This window comes from Equus asinus, chromosome 2, assembly GCF_041296235.1.
Source record: "Equus asinus isolate D_3611 breed Donkey chromosome 2, EquAss-T2T_v2, whole genome shotgun sequence".
In the NCBI taxonomy this organism is placed as follows: Eukaryota; Metazoa; Chordata; class Mammalia; order Perissodactyla; family Equidae; genus Equus; species Equus asinus.
In genome coordinates, this window is record NC_091791.1 from 97,287,280 (window position 1) to 97,310,022 (window position 22,743).

Genomic DNA, 22,743 nt, shown 5'->3' on the forward strand with positions numbered 1-22,743 from the left:
TTCAAATATGCTGTCCACCACGTTCCCCAACATTACTGCTGCTTGGGCCAATAATGTGCCTCTCTTCCAAGGTGACCCACTCTGTGAGCAAGCTGGCCACGGCTGAGCATCTCTTTACCCCCAGGCCTGGCTGCTCTCATGCAATGGGCGTCCAGTAGGTCTGTCCTGAATCACAACCACCCACCACAGGGGTTAAGCTGTCATGATTGTATAGCGGCCAAATTACAGTCCTCACGTGCTCCCATGAATGTCCCATGGGTCTCTCTTCCCCTATTTTCTAAGGGATCCTGAAGATTTAGGACAGGACTAGGACTTCTCTCTAAAAGAACCCCTCCTTGCCTCAAGCCTAACAGAGCATTTTCCCTGGGTAGGAGGGACCCTGGGCAGCCAGCTGCTGGAAGCCAAGCTCCTGACATCCTCTCAACAACCAAGAGGCTATAAACACAGGTCCTCCCCTAGTGGCCTGGGCTCCTGATCAGCTGATACTTCTCCTCTTTTCTAGTTCTGTGTGGTTATCCAGAGAGGGAAAGGCTGGTGACATCCTATGGATGGCAGGCTACGTGGGTCCCTCTGGCCAGTTCACCACTATTTATCCACTGGGGACACTGGCACTTGAGTCTGGAAGTGGTTTCGTAAGAAAGGACACACGGTTCAATGACAGCAACCGAGGGAACCTCTTCACTCAGCTCGTGCTGCAGGCTGCGTCCACTCTACCCCCGCGGACCGTACACCGAGGCGGGTGTTCCCATATCGCATAAGGTGCTCACGACTCAAGCTGGGAGGGGAGAAAGTGGCGGTGGGCATGGGGTGAACTCAGACAGGAATAGACTACAACACAGCGCAGACACCCTGGGAATAAGACATACAGAGCAACAGTTTTTGTTCCCCAAAATAATATTGTCCAAAGAGGGTGTGTGGAAGCTCATGAACATCCAGAGTTGGTGGGAAACAAGAATCTCTTGATTCCATTCAATAGAAACAATAAAACAATAAATAGCGAGCCACAGCACAAGCAAAGGGGCCCGCACTGCTCCCGTCTGACTATCAAACCAGCTCAGTCGAGGTCTGGAGGAGTCTGGACAAAGCGCAGAGGCAGCACAGGGCAGGGAGGGAGCTTCCCCTCAGAGAGGGTAAAGAGGCACCAGGGAGCACCTCCCATAAGAGATGTTAAAAGGAGGCCTGGAGGCCCAGAGAGGCGAGGCTGGAGGGGAAGGATGCCCAGGCCAGGGGATCTGAGCTAGTGAGGCAAAGTGGAGGGAGGGGGCTGAGACTGGGCAGAAGTCCTGACCGGCTGCAGCTCAGTGCAAGAGAGGCTGGCAGGTGGGCTGGGCCCAAGCTGGGGCCAGGAACGCCAGGAAGGTGTGAGTGGAAGGAAGGGAATAGAGGAATCGAGCTTCAGGGCTGTCGTGCTGTCTCTCATGAGAGGCAGAGAAGCCGGAGGCTCCAGATGCTTAGGAAATGTGCTTCCGACAGACCCAGCCACCCCCTGATGTTGTCAGCTATAAATATTAAGTGTGCTTTGCAAAAGCCACATGATATCATCAAGGCAAAGCTTCTAACTGGTTATTCCAGAACTGCCTGGGGAAATTCATATGATTTGTATCTTAAACTTAAGAATATCAATAATTTAGACTCTAGAAGCAAAACCTTGTATGACTGCCATTCACGTCTCATGCGCCCATCTCCGACACTCAGGGAAAGAGAGACGCCCAGTGTGGGGATGCAATGTCCCAGCCACCCAGGGGCGGGGCGGGGAGCACCAATCTGCAGCACAGAGCATGCTGGGAAGAAGTGACCACCTGCAACAGCAGTCACGTCCATTGAGCAGAACGGTACTCCTGGGCAGCCCCAGAGTGAGCTGTTCTGGGGGCGTAGGGATGGCTTTGAAGGGAACCAGCCGTCCTCTGAGCCGCACTGCTTTTTGACCTAGGAAGATGGCAGCTGGGGTTTCGTTTAAACTCTAACCTGTGGCCACTAATTAAGAAGAGAAACAAAAAGGCTCTTGGGACCCCTGATCAGGGCTGGCAGAAGGGATGGACCAAGCAGGCCACTCACAGGTCCTGCAGATGCTCAGAAGGAGTCTTTCTTCCAAGTCTGGTTCAAGTATCAAGTGTCAACCCCTTTGTCTCCCCACCCTGCCACCTGGGGAAGGTGCTAAGGAGAGGCTAATTAGGCAAGGAGCAGACAGCAGGATGGCAAAGGAGGCAGCAAGAATCTACACAGAGCATCAAGGAGACAGTCATGTCAGGCTTAGTCACAAGGCTGAGGTTGGAACGTGTGGGGTTAAGTCCACACCAAGGGGCAGAGAGCTCCCACGTGGGCGACAGGCCACACGACCTCTACGCCCTCTGAAAAGCCCCAGGACTTGACAACTTTCTCCAGCACTCGCATTCCAAACATGACATGGAGTCGGCCTGCTACTCTGCTCTTCATTATAAAATCGTCACCCCACCATCCCCCTCACTGCCACCGGCACCTCTTCTGCTATTTAATCTGCAGACAAAAGGCCAGATTCTTCATCCTGTTTAGAATACGCTGGAGTGTGACTTAAAGAAATGCATTCCTCTTGGGGTATCATGCTACAAAAATGCCAGAAATGCAAGCCTGCAGGTTTTCATTTTAACGGCAAGAGATTAACGCTCCTCCCCCTCCGTGGCTGGAGAAAGGCTGCCTGGCGTCTGGAAAGAGGTCAGGCCTAAGTGTAGTTCAAGAAGGCAATTTCAGCTCCCCTGCAAATTGCCAATAAAATGATCAAAAAATACAAGAGTGGCAGGGAAAATCAGCATCCATGCAGAAAAACAGTGCCAGGGGGGCTTGAATCAATCAGAAACGTTGAGGGAATTTCTGCAGGAAACGACGTGCCTGGGAGGGGACGGGAGTGAGCTGGAGCGGCCCCGTGGTTCAACACATATGAAGCAACAGCCTGCCTGGGAGAGAAATTGGTGGGCTCCCCCACAGAAGCCCCCAGAACTGCAAGCAGGAGAGAGACCAGGGAGTCAGGAAGCAGAGAAGAAGCGACTGAGAGCAGAGCTCTCACGTCTCCTTGACTCACAGCAGCCGACCTGCCCTGTGAAGAGGAGGGAAGCTGCTCTGGAGGGACAGCAGATGAGCTGGAGGAGTGGGCAATGCCCCTGCCACTTCAGGCTGCCACGGCCCGTGCACACATCTGCCTCTGCTGCAGCGACCTCACAGCTCCTCCCAGACAACTGGACCTCCAGTCTGGAAAAGCTAAGTTTCAAAGAAATATTCATTGCATGAAACCACTTCCAGTCTTAATCAATGTTAGGAACATACGATGAGTAAAAAGGTGAGGGGAAAGATTCAGTACATAAAAAGAAAGGAAGGGATCTGAGAAATTAGAACAAATACTGCCCCACCCCCTTCCAGGGAACACATTGCAAAAAAGAAGACAATATTTTGAAGTGCCAAATCTCGGCAACCTTTGAGAAGATCTTCCAAAAATAAAAAGAGAATAACCTGAGATCAGGAAATACTGCTTTCAGACGAAAAACACAATTTTAGAATCGAAAACCCAAATGGAGGCAGTAGACAGTGATATTGAAAGCTTAATCCTGGAATTAACCTTTGAGAAATTCTTGCAGAAGTCACAGAGAAAGAAAAAGAAACAGGAGGTGAGCACGATACAGAACCGCTGACATTCTGAGAGAATGGAGTCAGGAGACCCATCACAGGAACCGCAGGACCGAGCTGACAGGGGAGATATAGGACAGGCATTCAAGGAGAGATGGAAGGGTCTGCTTCCAGCCAAGGCAGACTACCAGACACCAGAGTTACCTTCCCTCCGAAACAATCAAATAACAGACAAAATACACAGGACAACAGTGCTCAAAACTCTGGACATCAGGCAGTGATGGACGGTGACCCCTGAGAGAGGGGAAACAGACAAGACGCTCCTTAACACCCCATCGTGCCACCAGGAGAGGCTCCAGGCTACGGCACAGGTAGAGGGGACCCAGCCTGAGCCCAGCTGACTCAGGAAATAGAGCTGAGAGACGAGGGAGACCAGGCAGCTAGAATTCACAGCACAGAGACCCACAGGGGACAGAACCCCTGAGATCTGCAGAGGGTCCCCCTTGAATCAGTGCCAGGGTGCAGATCAGTGCCTGCACGTGAGGAAGCCATCAGGGGTCAAGGAAAGCACCAACTGAAAGGGTAGAGAGGACAGGGGAAAAAAATGGAAATTCTGGATGTAAAAACAACATCTGAGATGAAAAATTCACAGGACAGAATTAATGGCAGATTAGATATTGCAGAAAAAAGATTACTGAACTCGAAGACAGAGCAAAAAGAACTATTTAAAATAAAGTACACAGAGATAAAAAGGAGTTTAGAAAATAAAAAGAGCATCACTAAGCTGTGGGACAACTTCAGCCACTCCAATATACATGTAATTGGAATCTCTGAAACAGGAGAGAAAGATGGGGACAGAAAAACCTCTGAAGAATGAATACCTTATTTTTTAAAATAAATTTGATGAAAACTATAAACCCAGAGATCAAAGAAACTAAATGAACACCAAGCATAATAAACATAAGAAAACTATACTAAGGCAAATCACAATCAAATTGTTCAATACCAGTGAAAAAGAGAAAAACCTTAAAACTAGCCCGAGAAAAAAAAGAGGTATTTTGTACAAAGGAACAAAGATAAAGATGAAAGCAAATTTGTGTTGACAGGAGTCAACAAAAGTGAGAAGATAGCGGAGCAAAGACGTTATAAGAAAAGAAAGCTACAGACCAACATCCCTCATGAACACAGATGCAAAATTTTTAAACAACGTGTTAGCAAGTCAAATCCAACAATACACAAAGAGTATAATACATCATCTCCAAATGGTGTCTATCCCAGGAATGCAAGATGGGCTTAACTTTTGAAAAATCAATGTAATTCACTATCTGAACAAACCAAAAAGGAAAAACCGTATGACCATCACAATGGAGGCCAAAAAGCATTTGAGAAAATCGAACGTCCATTCTTAATAAAACCCTCAGCAAACTCTGAATAGAAGGAAACCTATGCTGACAAAGGACATCTATGAAAAACTTAGCTAACGTAAAAATACTTGATGAAAGACTGAATTCTTTGTATGGTCAGGAAAAAGACAACGACGTCCACTCTCAAATTCTATTCTACATGTGATGGAGGTTCTAGACAGTGCAATCAGGCAAGAAGAACCAGTTCTATTTCTGTATCTATCAGTGAACAATTAGAAATCGAAATAAAAACATGTCATTTACAATAGCATCAAAAATAAAAAATACATAGAGATAAATCTGACATGCAAGATCAGTATCCTGATAATAACAAAATAATGCTGAAAGAAATGAAAGAAGACCTTAATAAATGGGGAGATATACAGTGTTCATGGGTCAGAGGACTCAATAAGGTTAAGATGTCAATTTTGCTCCAAGTTGATCTATAGATTGGAGGCAACCTCAATTAAAATCCCATCAGGCTTTCTTATAGGATTGGACAAACTGATTCTAAAATTCATATGGAAATGCAAAGGGCCTAGAAGAGCCAAAATAACTCTGGAAAAGAAAAACAAAGTTGGAGATTAACACTATCCGGTGTCACGGTAAAGCTGCCTAGCGAAGGTGTCGTGGAGCGGGAGTAGGAACAGACAAAGAGCGCGACAGAACAGCGCAGAGTCCAGAAACAGACCCAGAGACAGAGAATAAGCGATTTTTGACAAAGCTGCAAAGGCTGTTTATTGGAGAAAGGACAGTCTTTTCAACAAAGTTGCTGAAACAATCGGATATCCATATGCCGAAAAAAGAAAAAAAGGCTTGTCATGGGGATTACATGGGAAACATTCATAAAGTTACTTCACGTAGTACCTCGTGTAGCATGTGAATATTAGTTCCCTTTCTTCTTGGATTCCAAAAAGATCCATTTCCTTCTCTGCACTAGCAAAGTCTTTATGCATAAAAATGCAAATCAGATCATGTTCACATCCTTCAGGGACAGCTTCTTGTAATTTGATTAATTCGAAGGTCATGGTGGTTCTCTGTGGCTGCCACTGGTCTGGCCTTTCCCCTCATCACACTCCATGGCCTTATTCACCTCCCCAGACTTGACAATTCCTTCCCTACCACAGGGCCTTTTCACGTGTTGTTTCCATGGCTGGGAAAGTTCTTGACACCCCCCAGGCCCTACAAATTGCTAATCCCCATTCACATCCTTCAGATCCCAGCTTAATGATCATTTCCTCAGAGAGGATTTGCCCCATCCCATTCTCCCCACCACTCCTAACATGGGAATTAGGGTCCCTGGGTACAGTTTTCACAGCCTCCTGTTTTTTCCCCTTGGAACACATCACCATTTTAATTTTATATCCACCTTGCGACCATTTGTTGGTCCATTTCCTCCAGCCACACCAAAAGCTCCGTTATGGATGGTGACCACGCTTGTTTCACTCATGGCTGTATTTTCGGTTTCCAGCACAGACACATGCGCTGAATAAATATCTGTTGGGTTCAACAAAGATGTTCAATTTGTCTCCCACAGAAAGGTTTCTCCTTCATGCATAAAGACTTGGTGGCCAAGCCCTGGAAGCTGGCCTCAGTCTTGGGCCAGGCTGTGGCCAGTCCTGGAGAGGCGGCACAGCGGGGGCTCCCGAGACTTGCTCTGTCAGGCCATCTCGGATGAACCTCAGCTGCTCTCATGGGCAAGCCTGAGGGTCATCATCTCTACTCACGGGCTGTCGCAGATGCTGCTGACGTCCCACCCAGGTCTCTGGGTCTCTTGTACCCATTGCTCACACCTGAATCTTCTCAAAGGCTTGTCCTTGGAGCTGCTTTGAAGCCGCCTGGCCCGAAGGTGTCTGGGAGTTAGTCTCCCCGCTCAAGGTCTGTGACCAAAGGGAGCCCGCTCCCTTGCCTCCAGGTGGGACAGACTCTGGTGCACTTACAGTCCCAGGAGGGGGCACCAGTGGTGTCAGGCTGAGGCTGGACCTCTCCTGGACCATTGCTGGCCTGGCTCCTCCTCTGATGGACAGCTTGTCCCTCTCCACTCCTCCCTAGGGGGCCCTCTCAGTCAGTGTGGCACAAATTGCCGTCCAGGCGTCGTGTCTAGGGACTCAACCTACTACAAAGGCCGCCCACCATAGGGAAAGGACAGCAACGAGCACTGACCGGGCACCTGGCACAAGTCAGGCACCGGCGTAGCACCATCCTCATGCAAACCCCAGGGAGGAAACTGAGAGAGAACCTGCACCTCACTCAAGCTTGCCCCAAACCCACAGTAGACTCTGTCTTCAAAGTCCATGCTCTTAACTCGCTGTCCGGCCATGCATGAGTCTGCATGGGCACCTGCTGTGTGAGTGTTGTGTGCGTGCATGCAGGTCCCCAGTCCCATCAAACAAGGGGAGCTGTGCTATTTAGAACAGTGGCAGGGTGCCCAGAGGGGGACTTGAAACCGAGCACGAGGACATCATTCCAGAGTGGACAGGGCCGCCTCCTGTCCGGCCAGCTCTGCCACTGCGGGTACTCCAAAGGGACCCAGGGGCCCCTGTTACAGGCGTGTCCTGGAGGGAGCTACATGACCAGGGACAAGATGGCCCATGTGACCTCTGAGGTCCCCACAACGCAATGCTAGGGCCTCAGAATAAGTGCACTTGACTGGAGGTTATAAAGATTGACATGGTGGAACAGCTCATCAGGGAGTAATTCATGTCACCACCAGAAAGGGGAGAAGTGAAACCCATGGGTCAGACGGCTGCCCGAGTAAACGCAGGCAGGCGTGGCTCTACAGCCGAGCATGAGAAAAGAATTTACAAAAATAAAGGGGAAACCAAAGGCAGATGTTTTCTTCCATTAGTTCTACTGAAAAAGCAATAAACAGGAAAGATCAGTGTTATCCGTGCATTTTTATGCAACCATTCTGTGTGAGTCATGACATCTCAGAGGGAAATGTTGTCTTTTTTTAGTGAAGCGAAAGGAAACTATTTTAATTTTCTTGATCATGCTGGAGTTTTTGCAATCAGGTTATTTTTAACCAAATCGTTACAAAACATGGCCATCACCTGAGACTATTACTGTAACTGAAATCATCCCAGTGGGGAAACAATGAGTCCATTTGTCTCTTCAAACTTCCTAACTCAAAATAATTATATCTGCCTAAACATAATATCACTTCTAGGTTATTTTGTTACAGTTTCCTTTTGTGAATGGAGGAAAAAACTCTGTGTCCACTTACTTCTTGAGCGGCAGAGTTAGGACAAAGGATTCATCATTAAGAAATCAAGACTTGCAAAGAGGGTTTAAAATGCTGACACTGTTCACTTTTCAATTGTATTGCAATTCTCTCCTAGTGTAAAACAGATCGGGCTGTAGTCCTTTAGTCTGTGTTTTTATTTTTGCGGGGGACACATTGGGGTGGTTCACGCTGGAATCACTGAGGTTGCTTTTAAAAATACAAAAAGCCTGGGCTTTGCCACAACATGGTCGAATTCAGAGAAATGGCATCAGGATTTTTAAAGGATCCCATAAAATTCTGATCTGCTTTGAGATTGAGAACCACTGTTTTAGGGGCCGGGAATTTTAAAAACAGGTTTACAGAGCTGCTGTTTCTCCAGCACCACTTGGATGTTCCTCCTTTTGAGAAAAGCTAGCACACAAGGATGAGAAGGGGAGAACAGAGCTTTAGGGGGTGATTCTTAGCGTGGCAAAGAAACGCACCAGGCGTTCTTTCCTATGGTTAAATCTCTGTGTGAATTTAAAGCAAGAGTCAGAGCTCTCATTCTCAGTCACAGACGTTGAAGACGGGTGGAAGATCTGTCTACTGACCGACCACAGAGAACTTTAACCTCATTCTCTCACTGCGCTTGGGAGTTGAGAAAAGACTCCTTCTCCGTCTGGACCCTTGTAGACCCGGCTTCCTGATGGAGCAATAGGCCAGCGCGGGCAGAGCTGGAGGACTCCCTCCGCTTACCACAGAGGGTCTTGTTGAGAGAAAGCGGCTTGTTCTCTAACGCGCCGAGGAAGGGGAGAATCCGTCAGTTGTCAGTTGTGCATAAACACAATGGACGCAAGACTCCCCGTGGTGGCTGTTTCACTGCCTCCCTGCCTCCCTGTGAGCCCGCTGTGGAGGAGGCTGTGTGCATCTCAGGCACGTCTCTTGCAGACGGATGCTCCATAACGAATGGAAAACCCCATCATTCAGGGCTCTTTCTGGGCAACTCCCCTCTTCAAGCCTTGCAAAGCCTGGATGGCCTCAGTTTTAGACCCCTTTCCCTAATAAGTTGGTACCCTGCATGACGCATGGTAGGTCCTCAGACATGGGAGGCGAGGATGGGAGAGAAAGGAGTTCAGGACTGGTGAGGGGGACCAGGTGCCCTGGCTTCAGGATTCAACCACAAGGGAAGCCTTGGGGAATGTAGCCCAATGGCCAGCACCAACTAGCTACGGCCTAGATCTGGAAACTGATCTGTACCCTGAAGGCTGGCAGAGACAGGCCCAAGAGGAACAGGTCCCTCTCCCAGCCGAATCCGTCTGGGTGCCGCTCACTTGAACGTGCATTAGTTGTGCCCTCCCTGCCCGCCCCCCCCCCCCCCCCACCCCAGGCATCCTAGGATCGCCCATCTCCCTCTCTTGCTTCCGTCCCTGAGACCCCTCCGGTTTCCCCATCTAAGGCCACCCTCAGCTGTGGCGACCTTCCACTGCTCTCAGCAGAAGCGGCCTTGGACCTCCTGGCTCTGGCCTGGGTCTGGCTCCGTTCTGTCCGTGAAGACAGAGTAAAGCGGCAGATCTGGCCCAAGGCAGGGGGTAGGCAGGCAGGACTCGGGCATCAGCCAACGAGTCCAGTCAGAACAAAGCCAGGGGAAGAGAGACAGAGTGCAGGCCAGGAGCTGGAGTGAGTGTGGGAAGCAGGGAGAGCTGTGGTGAGGACCACATCTGAGGAACGAAAGTGCCTGCCGGGTCTGGACGGGCGACTGAACTCCCAGCCCCACCGGATCTGAGAGGCGCAGAGAAGAAGGGGAGAAAGCGCTGCTCTTTATCCTGCCTTAGGGCAGGCTTAAACCTGCTTCAGACGGATGAAGGGCAAGCATCTATAGGTCCGGCTAGAGGAAATGAAGAGCAAGTGAGCAGGAAAATGAAGCAGAGGAACTGATCCAACATGGTTCAACCTCTGTCGATGCTCAGATCTGAAGGAGCACCCTGCAAAGTATGGGGAGGGGGAAAGTGAAATCCACAAACTACCCACTGGCCTGGAAGACCCATTCCTGGGATTGTGACACTGTTGACTCACAGAGTAGGGTGATTCACAGTTATACAAAAAAACACCACTTCCCAGCAGGGCACTCTGAGCACATTCTGCATTGCGGCCAAGTTGATTTATGAAAATAGGTGACAGGTCCAAAGGGATCCATCAGTGAATGCAAATGCTTCAAAGGAAGGGATGAATGCTTGATGCAACAGGACACGGTGGGGCCATTGAAGAGGTGTCTCCAGCTCTCTCTGGTTAAACTCATTTCTGGTAGAAGAGATCTGTCAGTGACAATACAGGGCAGCAACAAAGGGTCACCAAAGACCCTAGATAATCAGCTTTTTTTGACATTATTTGGGTAGAGAAGGAACTAGAGTGAGAGGATCAACTCCCCCTGCTGGTTTGGCTGCCTAAAGATCTCTTGAATCTACTGACGTTCCTCCATCTCCACTATCACCACCTGTACCAGGGTTGAATAGGGTGCCCCCAAAATGCATGTCCACCCAGAACCTGCGAGTGTGACTTTATTTGGAAATAAGGTCTTTGTAGATGGAATCAAGTTAAAATGAGGCCATACTGGATTAGGGTTGTTCCTAATACAATATGATTGGTGTCCTTAGAAGAAGAAAGAAATCTGGACACAGAGACTCACAGGGAGAAGGCCACATGAGGATGGAGCCAGAGATGGAAATGACGTGTCCACAAGTCAAGGAACCTCAAGGACACCAGCCACCGCCAGCAGCTAGGGAAGAGGCAGGGAGCAGATCCCCCATCACAGCCTAGAAGAATCTGCCCTGACAACATCTTGGTTTTGGACTTCCAGCCTCCAGAACTGTGAGAATAAATTCTTGTTGTTTTAAGCTGCCCAGTTTGTGGTCCTTTGTGATGGTAGCCAGAGGACAGTAACATACCACCCTAACCCATGCCCACATCACCTCCTCAGGGTAATTCCAACACCCGTGCAGCCTTGACTCCCCACAGGCAGGCCAGCTGCCCTGCAACATGTTTTCCACTCTGCAGCCGGAGTGAGCTTCTCACGTCCAACACGGAGCACGGGCTCCTCCGGTTAAAAACCTTCAGTGGCCGGGGAATTGCTCTGGAAGGAAGCATCCACTATCCCGCCCTCTCCTACCTCCTCACTGGGTCCTTCAGGCCCCTCACCACAGCTCACCAAGCACCTCTCACTCACGGGAGCCCTGACTCTCAGAGCCATCGGTCACGACTCTGACCTGCCCAGACAAGCTGGATCTCCTGTTATTTGTTCTCAATGCCCCCTGCACTTTCCCTCCTTAATACTTGGCATGGTGTGTTACATATGTCACATGTGATTATTTCTTCGGTGCCTCTCTTCTCCACTAGACATGAGAGCCAGAATGCATCGGTTTTGCTCATCACTGTATCCCCAACACTCAGGCCAGCATCTTATACACAGTGACTTAGTCCTCAGTAATAAATATGTGCTGGATGAATGAATGAATGAATGAATGAATGAATAGAGCAAAGAGAGAAAGAGAGTAGGCACATCTTCACTCCCCATCCTCCTCCTGAACGTGTGATGGATGTCCTCAAGCACAGGTGGAAGGGGGAATGCCATGCCTTGATAACTGGGCAGAACTAAGAAAGGTCAAAATTGACCCATCTTCCCTTGTCAGCAGTGCCAAAATCCTAAGACACATGGTATGGGGGTTAGAAGAGAAAGGAAGCAGGACAAGTTGGGAAGTTTGGGAAGCCACTCATCTATATCCGTGTTTAAATACAATTTTCAGTTATTAAAAAGTGAACAAAATCTCTACAATTCCCAAACACTATCATTAATACTATCCCATAGGTCATGTCGTGAATGCTTCAATGCACTCCTTCGGGGGTATATTATTGTCTGCATTCACAGGGCAAGAAACTGAGGCCCAAGGAGGTTAAGTCATTCACCCAAGGGAAAGGTCATGAACTGTCATTGTCACCAGGTCCATCTGACTGCTCCACCTGCCCCCGTGCCCCCATGCCAGCCCACCCTGCCCCCTGAGCCCCCTTGGTCAGCACACGCGGCTGGTGTGAGCTCTCTCTGCTTGCAGGGGAGCCAGCCCTCCAAGCAGCGTCCGACATGTGGATGAAAACACCGCTCCATCTCCTTTATCTGCTGTGACCCCAGAGTGATAATGAACCCAGCCGCCCGAGTCGGAACTCTGTCCACATTCATGAACTATCTTTCCACGTAAAATATGCAAGAAAAACACCAACGGTTCAGCAGCATCAGCACGCGATGTATGAAGGAAAGCAGAACAAGGCAGGTTGTGCAAATATTTAACAGGGAGAAAGAACTGAACTGGTGCCAGAGAAACATCTGGAATAACAGAGCTAAGCGGGCTGCGGTTTCCAGCGGGGGAGTCACCGTGAAGCTACGAACAACACCCGCCCGGTGATTCTCAGATTCCACTCACCTGCTTTTACCAGCATCTCTGGCAGCCCAACTGTAAAACCTTTATCCGGTGGCCTAAGTGTTTACTACACAACTGGGCAATTTCCAAGGGGTCTGAATCAAATAAACGTGCTTTTCTTGCCACTAAAACATGTTATTTCTATTTCAAACAACAGAAACCCAATAACAATGTTAACAGTTGACTCAGATAAAAGTGGGATTTTTTTTTTTTTTTTTTTTTTTTGCCACATTTATCTATGTTACCTAATACGGCAGGAAAACACTGCGGAATTTGTTCAGGATTTCAGATTCTGGCATTAGTCCAAAGACGAAGTTTGGGTATTTCAAAGAAAATAAGCTATGCATTTGTAAGTATGGTTTCCATGAAGCTACCTTCACGGCTGACGTTTGGAAACGGACGGTATTTTTCCAGAATTGATACCGCAAGGGTGCACTTCACAGTTCACGCGACCCCTAAGGGACCAATTATCTGCCTGACATTCCTCCACTGCAGGATTCAACTACACTGCTGATTTCAACACTTCTGTCCTTGCCCTCTTTTGCAAAGTGTTATGAAGAAGGCCCAGCTGCCTTGGGCGGGCTGAGACTGAATGTTGACGAGTGTCAGCTATTTCCCCCTGCACGTGCGTCCCATGACGTGAATGCCGAACTCTGTGGCATCAGGCATAACTGGGTCCATTTGCTCTCCTCCTATTTTGTAGTGGAGAACGCCAACTGCTGACCCTCCAGCCCTCCTACCGACCTTGGTGTGGCCTTGCAGAGCAAGACTCAGGGCTGGAGCACATTCCCCATGCTGGTCAGCCTGGGCCCTGGGCAGAGAGAAGAGGGCAGTAAACCTCCAGAGGCTGTTCCTTGAGGCCTGGCCCTGGCCCTGAGAGCTGGGCAGATACAAGCCGGGCTGCAGAACTTGTGAGGCCAATCCCACCACTTCATGCCAGTCCCAGCAGTCGAAGGATGCTCGGACCCCACCTTCTGCAAGCCCCAACTACAGCTTGCTCAATTCTCTAGTTCAGGGCTTCCCAAACTTTAACGTGCATACAAAACCCTTGCGGATCTCACTAACATCTAGATCCTGAACCAGCAGGCCTGGGATGGGACCCGAGATCCTCATTTCTAAGGTACTGCTGGTCCACAGAGCACCCCAGGGTTTACCTTCCAAGTACAAATGAACGTTCACCTTGAGTTTCACAGTTAATAAGACATTTGACAAAACCATACATTCCCCCACCCTTCTGAAGAGGAAAATTAAACTCTGAGAGCAAAGAGCTTGACAAGGTCAAAAGAGAGATGGACTCAACCCAGGTGACTTGATCGCAAGTTCCGGGATGGTTTCACTAAACCAGTGATTCTCAAACTTCAGCATGCATCGGAACGACTTGGAGGGGGTGTAAAAATACAGATCACTGGGCCCCAGAGTGATGCAGTAGGTTTGGGCTTCAGCCAAGAATTCGCATCTTTAGCAAGTTCACCAGTGATGCTCATGCATTTGGAGCAGTGACACACCTTGAGGACCACCACACTAGACCATGGGAGAACCCAGAGACCCCGGGGCATCTGGCTTCAGTCTCAAAGCTTTGACACCACTGACCATTCATATGATCCTGAACCCCACTGAGCACTGCCCCATCTGTCCTCTGTGAGTTGGGGCCCCCAGAACCCTGGGCTGAGCTACTCTGACTAGACTCACTACATCGGGCCAGCCGAGGCCTCTTTGGATCCAGATGTCCCCAAAGGAGACACAAGCTTCGGCCCAACTTTGTAGCAGCTGTCTGGCCTTGGCTGTGTGGCCCCGGGAACCTCTCAATGATTCCAACCTTCATGTTCCCACCTGAGAAATGGGGTTGACAACCCCCCAAGCACAGGGCTGTGACAAGGCCCAGAGGAGCAATGGTTCTCAACCCCACCCGTGCGTCAGAATCACCTGGCAAGCTCTCACAGAGTAAGAGTACCACACCTTCCCCAAACCCGGGGCAGGGGCATTTGTCACATGTCCCCCTGTGACCGATTCTAAGGTGCAGACAGCGTTGATTTCCACTAAAGTGGTGAAAAACCTGCTACAAAAATGTATGAGTTCCTTATAGTTATTAATATTTCACTGTGAGGGTTGAATGAGAAAATGAAAGCAAAATCTGTCCAGCGTCCCAGAGGTGTCCTCGCGCCCAGACAAGCGGGGGGACACTGTGAAGTGGAACTTGCCATCTTCAACCTCTGGCAGCAACGCAATGCGATGACAGGTCAGTGAGCAGAGCTGGCTGGACATGCTCTTGTGAGCTGCTCTCTGCCCAGACCGCAGCCCAGCCAAATGCTGTGATCCGAGGCTGAAAGCATCTCTGGACTCTGGCAAAGCTCTCGGGGAGATAGGGAACCTTAATCACAGCTGATTGGGACATGTGAATCACGCACAGGGGCTTTCCGGCCAGAGCCGTGAGGGACCAACCTGGCTTAGACTCTCTCCAAATTATCACAAAGAATCTGGGCGGGAACAGCTAGGAAACGGGGGTCCATTCATTCAACAACAGCTGGGAACTCCTGTCCGTGATGGCAGAGAGGCTGCAGCCCAGATGACCTTTTAGGGCCCTGCAGAACAGGTATTTGTCGAATGGTTGGATAAATGGTTACATGAAGAAACTACTGGATAAAGAAAGAGAAGGAGGGAAGAAGGAAGGGAAAGGAAGGAAGGAAGGAATCATTAATTCAGCTTTGGCGTACACCCTTTCCCACCACTGGACAGTTCTAACTGTTGCAAAATTCTTCCCTACATTGAACCAAAATGCTGACCCAGCTCTCTGAACGAAGGAGTCGCCAAGCAGAATCATAGCCACAGAAGTGTGACGAAGGGGAAATGGGCCGCATCACCCTTGTCTTGAAGCATCCATGGTTATCCTTCTCCACATCCACTTCCCAGCCAGGGCACCTGGGCACTTCCCGTGCAGAGCAGGGCTTCAGGTCACTGACAAGGCGTCTCCAGTTTCTGCTCAGCAGGAGCGAGGTTTTCCAGAGTTCAGCAGCCACAGAGGGGAGCTTGGGAAAGGCCACGGAAGACACGGAGAAGAATTCGCTCCTCCTGTGCTCCCCTGGGTGGCTGGCTGCGCTGCTTGCCCTCTGAACCCCACCCCTGGGGCATATCCAGTTACAGCCAGAGGCTCGAGTATCACCTGGAAAGCCCTGGGCCTCTGCTGGGTTCTGCTCCTTCTCCAGAGGCGGCAGGGGCTCAGGTCACTCAGAGATCCCAGATAATTATTTCTGTAATCACTCCCCCCACCAAACTTTAACCAGATCTCTGCCCTCCTCTGACCTGACATTGGCTCCATCTTCTGCTCAGAATCCCATAACCCAAATATCCCTAGCATTCCCAGCAAGAGAAAAACACGCTTCCTGTTCCCCGGGAGAACACCCCCTCCTTCCCCATAAGCATCACCTCTAATGTCACCAAGGCTTGCTCTCCCGGCAGCCAGGGCAAAACTGTGGTTGGCCTGCGTGGCACCCCTTCCTCCTTTTAGTGACAGCACCCTAATTTCCCCTGGGAAATCACATCTCCCCAACTCTTGGGTCCAGTGTCTTGGGTAGAGAAGCCGGCCTCACCCCCTGGCTCAGACTCCCCAGGCACTGGAATTGGGCAGGGCAGGTGGCCCCTGCTGATCCAAGAGAGTCAGCCCTGGGTATTTGCCGGCTCTCCCGGGGCCGGCATGGTGTTTCTGCTGGTGTTGCTGAGCCTGCAGCATGTCAGCTCAGAGCTGCTGGTGACCACCTCTCGTCATGCGAGGAGAGCCTGCCTGAGGACCAGCCCTGCCCAGAAGCAACCCCACTCTGGGTATAGTGTAACCCGAAGGAGCAGAAGCAGGATCTTAAGAGACATCTGCACTCCCACGTTCACTGCGGCATTAATCACAACGGCCAAGCTACAGAAGCAACCCACGTGCCCACGGACAGATGAGCGGATAAGGAAAATGTGGTAGATACACACGATGCAGGATTACGCAGCCTTTAAAGACAAGCCAGTTCTCTCATTTGTGACAATATGGATGAACTGAGATGACGTTATGACGAACCTAGAGGACATGCCTGTCACACGAGGACAAATGTTGCACGATTCCATGTAGATGAGGTACCGAAAGCAGTGAAACTCAGAGAAGCAGAGAGCAGATGGCGGTGGCCAGGGGCTGGAGGAGGGGAAAGCGGGGAGTGGGTGTTCAACGGGTAGAGAGTTTCAGTTGTGCAAATCAACAAGTTCTAGAGATCTGCAGTACAGCACCGGCCTCGAGTTAACAATATAGTATTGTGCACTTCAAAATACGTTAAGGGGATAGATCTCGTGGTCAGTGTTCTTACTGCAAAAAAAAAAAAAAGAAAGAAAGAAAGAAGAGAAAAAGAAAAAAGCCACAAAAGAACACATGGAAACACCGAGCCATCACTCCTAAGGGGAGCACGGGGGCAAGACCAGCTCTGGTGACCACGTTTTCGTCAGCCAATGTCCACATAACCCCGTCTTCTATGTGTCTCTGTGTGAAGACAGCCCATGCACCATCTATTGTGGATTCATTAACGCTGGACTCAGTTGCAGCCCTGGACTCGTGCCGAAGGAAGCTCACCCAACACACGTCCTCTGCGACAACACAGCGCACCTCACACTGCAGGATGCCGGATGGCACTTCCGCGCTACACTGGGGATCATTGTAAACAGCAACAAAAAGTACGAAAGCACAGAAAACACGGCACAAAATACCCTGCAAGGAGGACACTGTCGATAGTTACAAGGCTGAAACTAGAAGGCAGGAGGCCGTCTTGTTTGACCTCAGCTGGAATGCGTGCATTGAGTGACTCATATTTTTTGCCACCCTGCGCATGTCCACAAATGACCAAGAAAGCTCCCCAAGTTCTGGTTTTGGGGTTACAAATAAATTTTGCTGGTAGGCAAACTCACAAAGACCGAATCTGCAAATAATGAGGATTGACTGTACTTTGGTTAGCAACTTTCATCACCTGGATCCTTCTGTGCCTGAAGCCAGTAAACTCCTTTCAGTTACAGGAGCCAATGAATTTCCTTTTTCACTCAAGCCAGTTGAAGTAGGTTTTCTGTCACTGGAGCCCTGACTGATTCCACAGCCCCTCTTGTAGCATGGTGGTCTCTGAGAGGAAGGTACCTGTTCCCTCTAACTGACCCCGAGACGATAGCCCTCTAGAATCTCCAGAGTCTTCCACATCCTGATCACCCCATTCAAAGGGAAAGTTTAGGCCTCCCCGGGGCTTGTCTGTGGAGACGTTTTCCAGGTTCACATGCAGAATTACTCAGCCTGAGATGACAGAGCCCGTTCACCCTCCTGCCAAAATCCGTCTCGAAAGGAGTGGGGTTCTTGGGAGCCATCATAAGAACACCTCAGCTGCGTCCTCCTCACCCCCTGCCAAGTCGAGTCCTGGAGAACGAACGTGCTCTGCACAGCCCTTGAATTTCCAGGGCCAATGCTGTTCCCTGCCCACAGGTGGTGCCAATGACAACAGGGGGCTCACGGGAACGGGACTCAGGCACATGGTCCCAAGCCAGAGGACCTCTCCTCTGACCTCCCACCACTGCTAAAAGCAGTGGATTAAATTCTACACGGGGGCCTTGAGCAAAAGAGTAGAATCAGAGTCTAACAGTCCCAAGAGATTTCCTGGGCTGCGATGAGGAGAACAAGGGGCAGAGAAGAAAGGAACTTGCCAAGATGGCCAAGTGGAGACCAGAACAGGGCCTCCCCACCCCCTTTCCGGCACTTTCTCCACCAGCAGTGTCGCTGTTGCTAAGCGAAGTCTCCACCCGCTGTCTCTCCACCTCGATAAATCCCCCAAAGACGAACCCCGTCGTCACCAAACTCTGTTACTGCAACCCTGTGCGAGCCGTGCTTTCCTGGGATCCTCAGCCAGCACAGGGTCTGCAGGCCCTGTGGTCAGGTGTCTCCCACCAGCACACGTACCACCCCACCAGTCCAGTGCAGGCCACTCTGCAAGTCCCACGGCTGCAAGTCCCACCGAGAGGCTCAAAGAAGGGACACTCCCCAGGCCGAGTGGGCCAGGCCCCCCTAGTTAGACCGCCCCCATTCCCACAGGCCTCGCCTGGCTCCCTGCGCCACATCCTCCCACCCTGACTCCCCACCAAGTGGACCATGTCACCTCTTTCCAGGCCTGAAACCAAACACGCCGAGGGACAAGAGGAGGCCCCAGTCCAATAATCAAAGGCATCAAATCATCCCTGAGGGTTTTTATCACATGTACACTTTGGCTGGTTTTGGACAAAGCCCCGCTCCTGCCCTGTGCCCAGGGCCAGGACACCCTGAGGCCCGTCCAAGCAGAAGACCTGCTGAGTGAGCTCCTCCAAGCTCCCCCACCGATCAATGAGCTTTTCTGTTGTACGTCCTGGGAAACTCACATCACACTCTGGCTCCGAGAGGGTCTTCTCTACCACCCCAAGGAGAAGGACCCCCTTCTCCATCCCCACTTTGTTCCCATAAGAGGAGCCGGCCAGGAGGCCTGGCTGTTCCCCAGTCACTGGGTCTTCCCCAGCACCTTGACAGATGGGCTCCCTCCACTACACAAGCTCCAGCTGCGGGAGCCACCACCCAGTGTCCACCCCGCGGACATTCCTGTTCAAATGTGTCCATGCTGCCCCTTTAGACTCTGCCAGACACATTAAGACTTCCCACAGACAGAAATGTCCACCCAACTCTGGTGAGCCAGACCCACCCTTGACCATCTGCCTCAGCTGGGTCTCCAGATTGGGTTTCAAAAAGCCACATCCTGTGGTCCAAATACAGAAGTCTGAGGAAAGGCAACTCTTTCCAGAAAAATGACTTCAGCTGTCAAACCAACACTTCCCAGCTGATTTATCTTCCCTTTCACATCCCTCCCGTATGCGTGACTTTATGAGGTGTGTTCCTTAGGTTTTCTATATGGAGTTCTCTAGTTCGGCCCAGGGCGCTGGGTGGCCGAGCACATCTTTCTCTGAGTCTGTTTCAGCCTCATCGTTTTACAAGTACATAGAGCTCACAGCCGGGTCACGAGTCATCCCAGGAGGCACAGAGACGAACACCACGCAGACCCTGTCCTCCCACCTTCATTCTCTATCTTCTTCCTCCCTTTCACGCATCATGAGGACCAACACTGAGAAAATTGCTGTTCTCGTTCAGAAACAGCTGTCACTTTTGACAACACCATGACTCTTATAGGCTGGATTGCATCCCCCCCAGAATTCATCAGTTGAAGCCTTAACCTCCAGGACCTCAAAATGTGACTGTGTTTGGGGATGGGACCTTTAAGGAGGTGATGAAGGTTAAATGAAGTCATCAGAGTTGAGCCCTACTCTAATAGGACTGGTGTCCTTATAGGAACAGAGAGGCATCGGGGATGTGTACGCAGAGGAAAGACCACATGAGGACACAGAGAGCAGGCAGCCGTCTGCAAGCCAAGGAGAGAGGCCTCAGGAGGAACCAGCCCTGGCCACACCTGATCTGGGACTTCTGGCCTCCCAAACTGTGCTTTCTCTTGCTTTAGCCCCCCAGTCTGTGGTGCTTTTTTATGGCAGCCCCAGCACACCAATATGATGAGCCAAGCTCTGACCAGCCATCCACTGAATGCCTACTATGTGCAGAGCACCCAGTGAGGCCTGTAGGCAGACGCAGAGTAAAGGAGAGCCACCAGCTTGCAATTTGGTGGGGAGAAGTACACAGCACAAATGTATCCATCATACAGTGGGATGCAAATATTACATATAGTCATTCTGCTATAACCCTTGTTTTGAAGATGCAAATTTGGTCCAATGTGATCGATATATTGGGGAACAATTTGAGGATAATGTGAATTTTGTGTTTGCTTATGCATGATTTCCTCGTCAAGGAATACCAGACAAACACAGCAAACCGCACCTGGTGAACCGAGCCACAGAGAAATATACAAAATGTGCACCAGGCACCTACCAGCTCCCACAGTTTACCGTGAGTGTTACGAGCCACACCATCCATGCTGGTGTTCAACTTTCTTTTCATTTCTGTCTAATGTCACATGACTGTCCTTGCACCACTGACTATAACACACAAGTGGCCACCCTTCTGAGGCCCATTTCCACAAGCGAACTTCAAAGTCGGGTGCAAGGTCAAGTGCCATATTGATGGTAATATTTATGAATTCCTTAACCATTTAATGTGTAAGGGTGTGCTCCCATTTTTACTAGGTTCTTACTTTTGATTTTACCTGTCACTGACAAATTTTTGAGTGTTGTGCTCCTAACTCACTTTTTCCCCCTTAAACCCTGTGGATTTTATTTCATGATTTTGTACACTGCAGTGATTTTTAGGAAAATCTACGTTGCGTCACAGCAGAACTGACTGTATTTAAATGTTTGAATAAGGAACTTCATATCAGGTAACTAGGGCCTAGGCAATAAATGCCTGTGATCAGGACCACAAGTAACCCCACACCAGAGGCATAAACCTCATTACAGAACACGTGGCTCAGGGTAGTGTATCAACAACGCCTCCTAGTGGCCATGTCCCCTAATTGCAAGTAAAATACAGAAAAAAGTGATGCATTAAAAATGAATTTTTAAAATGTTATAGGGTAAATGAAGCTATTACATAAGCTAAAGTCAAATATATCCCCTTATCTTTAGGCAGCTCTTTCTGACCTCCGGCTTCTTGATCTGTTTCCTGAAAGAAGTTTTTCTCTAGGGTCAGACAGCCTCATAGAGGGGGCTACACTGACCTGTCATCGAATTTTCCGAGGTGCACAGCTGCTCTCTCAGCTTCTCCACGTCATCGGGATGCACCTGTTCATAGAGGGTGCTCCCAAACCACTCTGACTGTGGCTGGTTCAGAACGGGGGTGACAGAGTCGGACACATAAATCACTCGCCCCGTCTCGGCTGCCACGACGAACAGAAATCCATCGGCCGCTTCAAGGATGAGGTGCTTCAGTTCCTGGGAAGAAAAGACAGTGGTTAGGACAAACCCAGGTTAATTAAGTCTTCTTATTAGCAACCTTCAACTTTTTTTTTTTTTAAAGATTTATTTTTTTCCTTTTTCTCCCCAAAGCCCCTAGGTACATAGTTGTATATTCTTCATTGTGGGTCCTTCTAGTTGTGGTATGTGGGACGCTGCCTCAGCGTGGCTTGATGAGCAGTGCCATGTCCGTACCCAGGATTTGAAGTGATGAAATACCGGGCCGCCTGCAGCGGAGTGCACGAACTTAACCACTCGGCCATGGGGCCAGCCCCGCAACCTTCAACTTTTATCCAGACATTCACTGTGATACACAAATAGTTTTGGAAACTTTGACTGCCTTTTTTTTTTTTTACTGGAAAATGAGCTAAAAAGTGCACAAAGCTGGTACTAGCCCTAAGATACAGCTACAGTAAACTCAGTATCTGGACGAGCCCTCTCTTAGGGAGAGAGGAAATTTCCAGCCCAGGGGAACAGGAGAGCAAGGAGTGATCATCAGAAGGTGCAGGGTTGCCAGAGGTGTGAACGGCCTCACTAACGCCTTCAAACTGCAGTCATGTCATCAGAGCAGAAGGGCCTGGTGTAAAAGATGCTCATGGAAGGAAGGGAAGGAGAAGAGGAAGGTGAGAAGAAAGAAGGAAAGGGACGCTGGGTCTCCTCTCCCACCATGTGCCACACTGCCAGCACACTCTTGTTCCTCTTCTCTTCCTGTACTTTCTGGGCTGGATACCGGCAGAAGATATACGAGTATCACCTACATCTGCACATCTGTCAAACGTCCAGGGCTCCTGGACAACAAACGTCTCCACAGACTCAGAGTAATCCCAGGGGCCACAAGGCATATGGCACCGTCCATGTCACTTTAGGGAAGAAGACAGGCTAGCTGCACCAGCCCTGGGGTCATGCTGAGTCACCAGGCTCATGTCATCCTCGCATCAAGCTGAATGAAATGGGCTCCGCTGCCACAGGAGTTGAGGAACCATGTCTCCCACATGCCTTGGGGTCCACAACCCCCTCTCCAACCACCTCACATGCTGCTCAGGCCCCACAGAACAAAGGGATCCTTCTGGGTCAGCGGTTGGCAAACATTTTCTGCTGAGAATCCGTTATTCAAATG

The 22,743-nt window shown here is 49.9% G+C and overlaps 1 protein-coding gene across 9 annotated transcripts in view; it reads right to left on the bottom strand.

Moving 5' to 3' along the window:
* Positions 1 to 22,743, bottom strand: part of ARNT2 (aryl hydrocarbon receptor nuclear translocator 2) — a 169,149-nt gene that overhangs the window by 88,386 nt on the left and 58,020 nt on the right. For all 9 annotated transcript variants that reach the window (XM_014842659.3, XM_014842658.3, XM_070494241.1 and 6 more), the window contains one exon: positions 21,392 to 21,605. In XM_014842659.3, the coding sequence (XP_014698145.2) occupies positions 21,392 to 21,605 (214 nt within the window). The remainder of the gene's footprint in view (positions 1 to 21,391; positions 21,606 to 22,743) is intronic.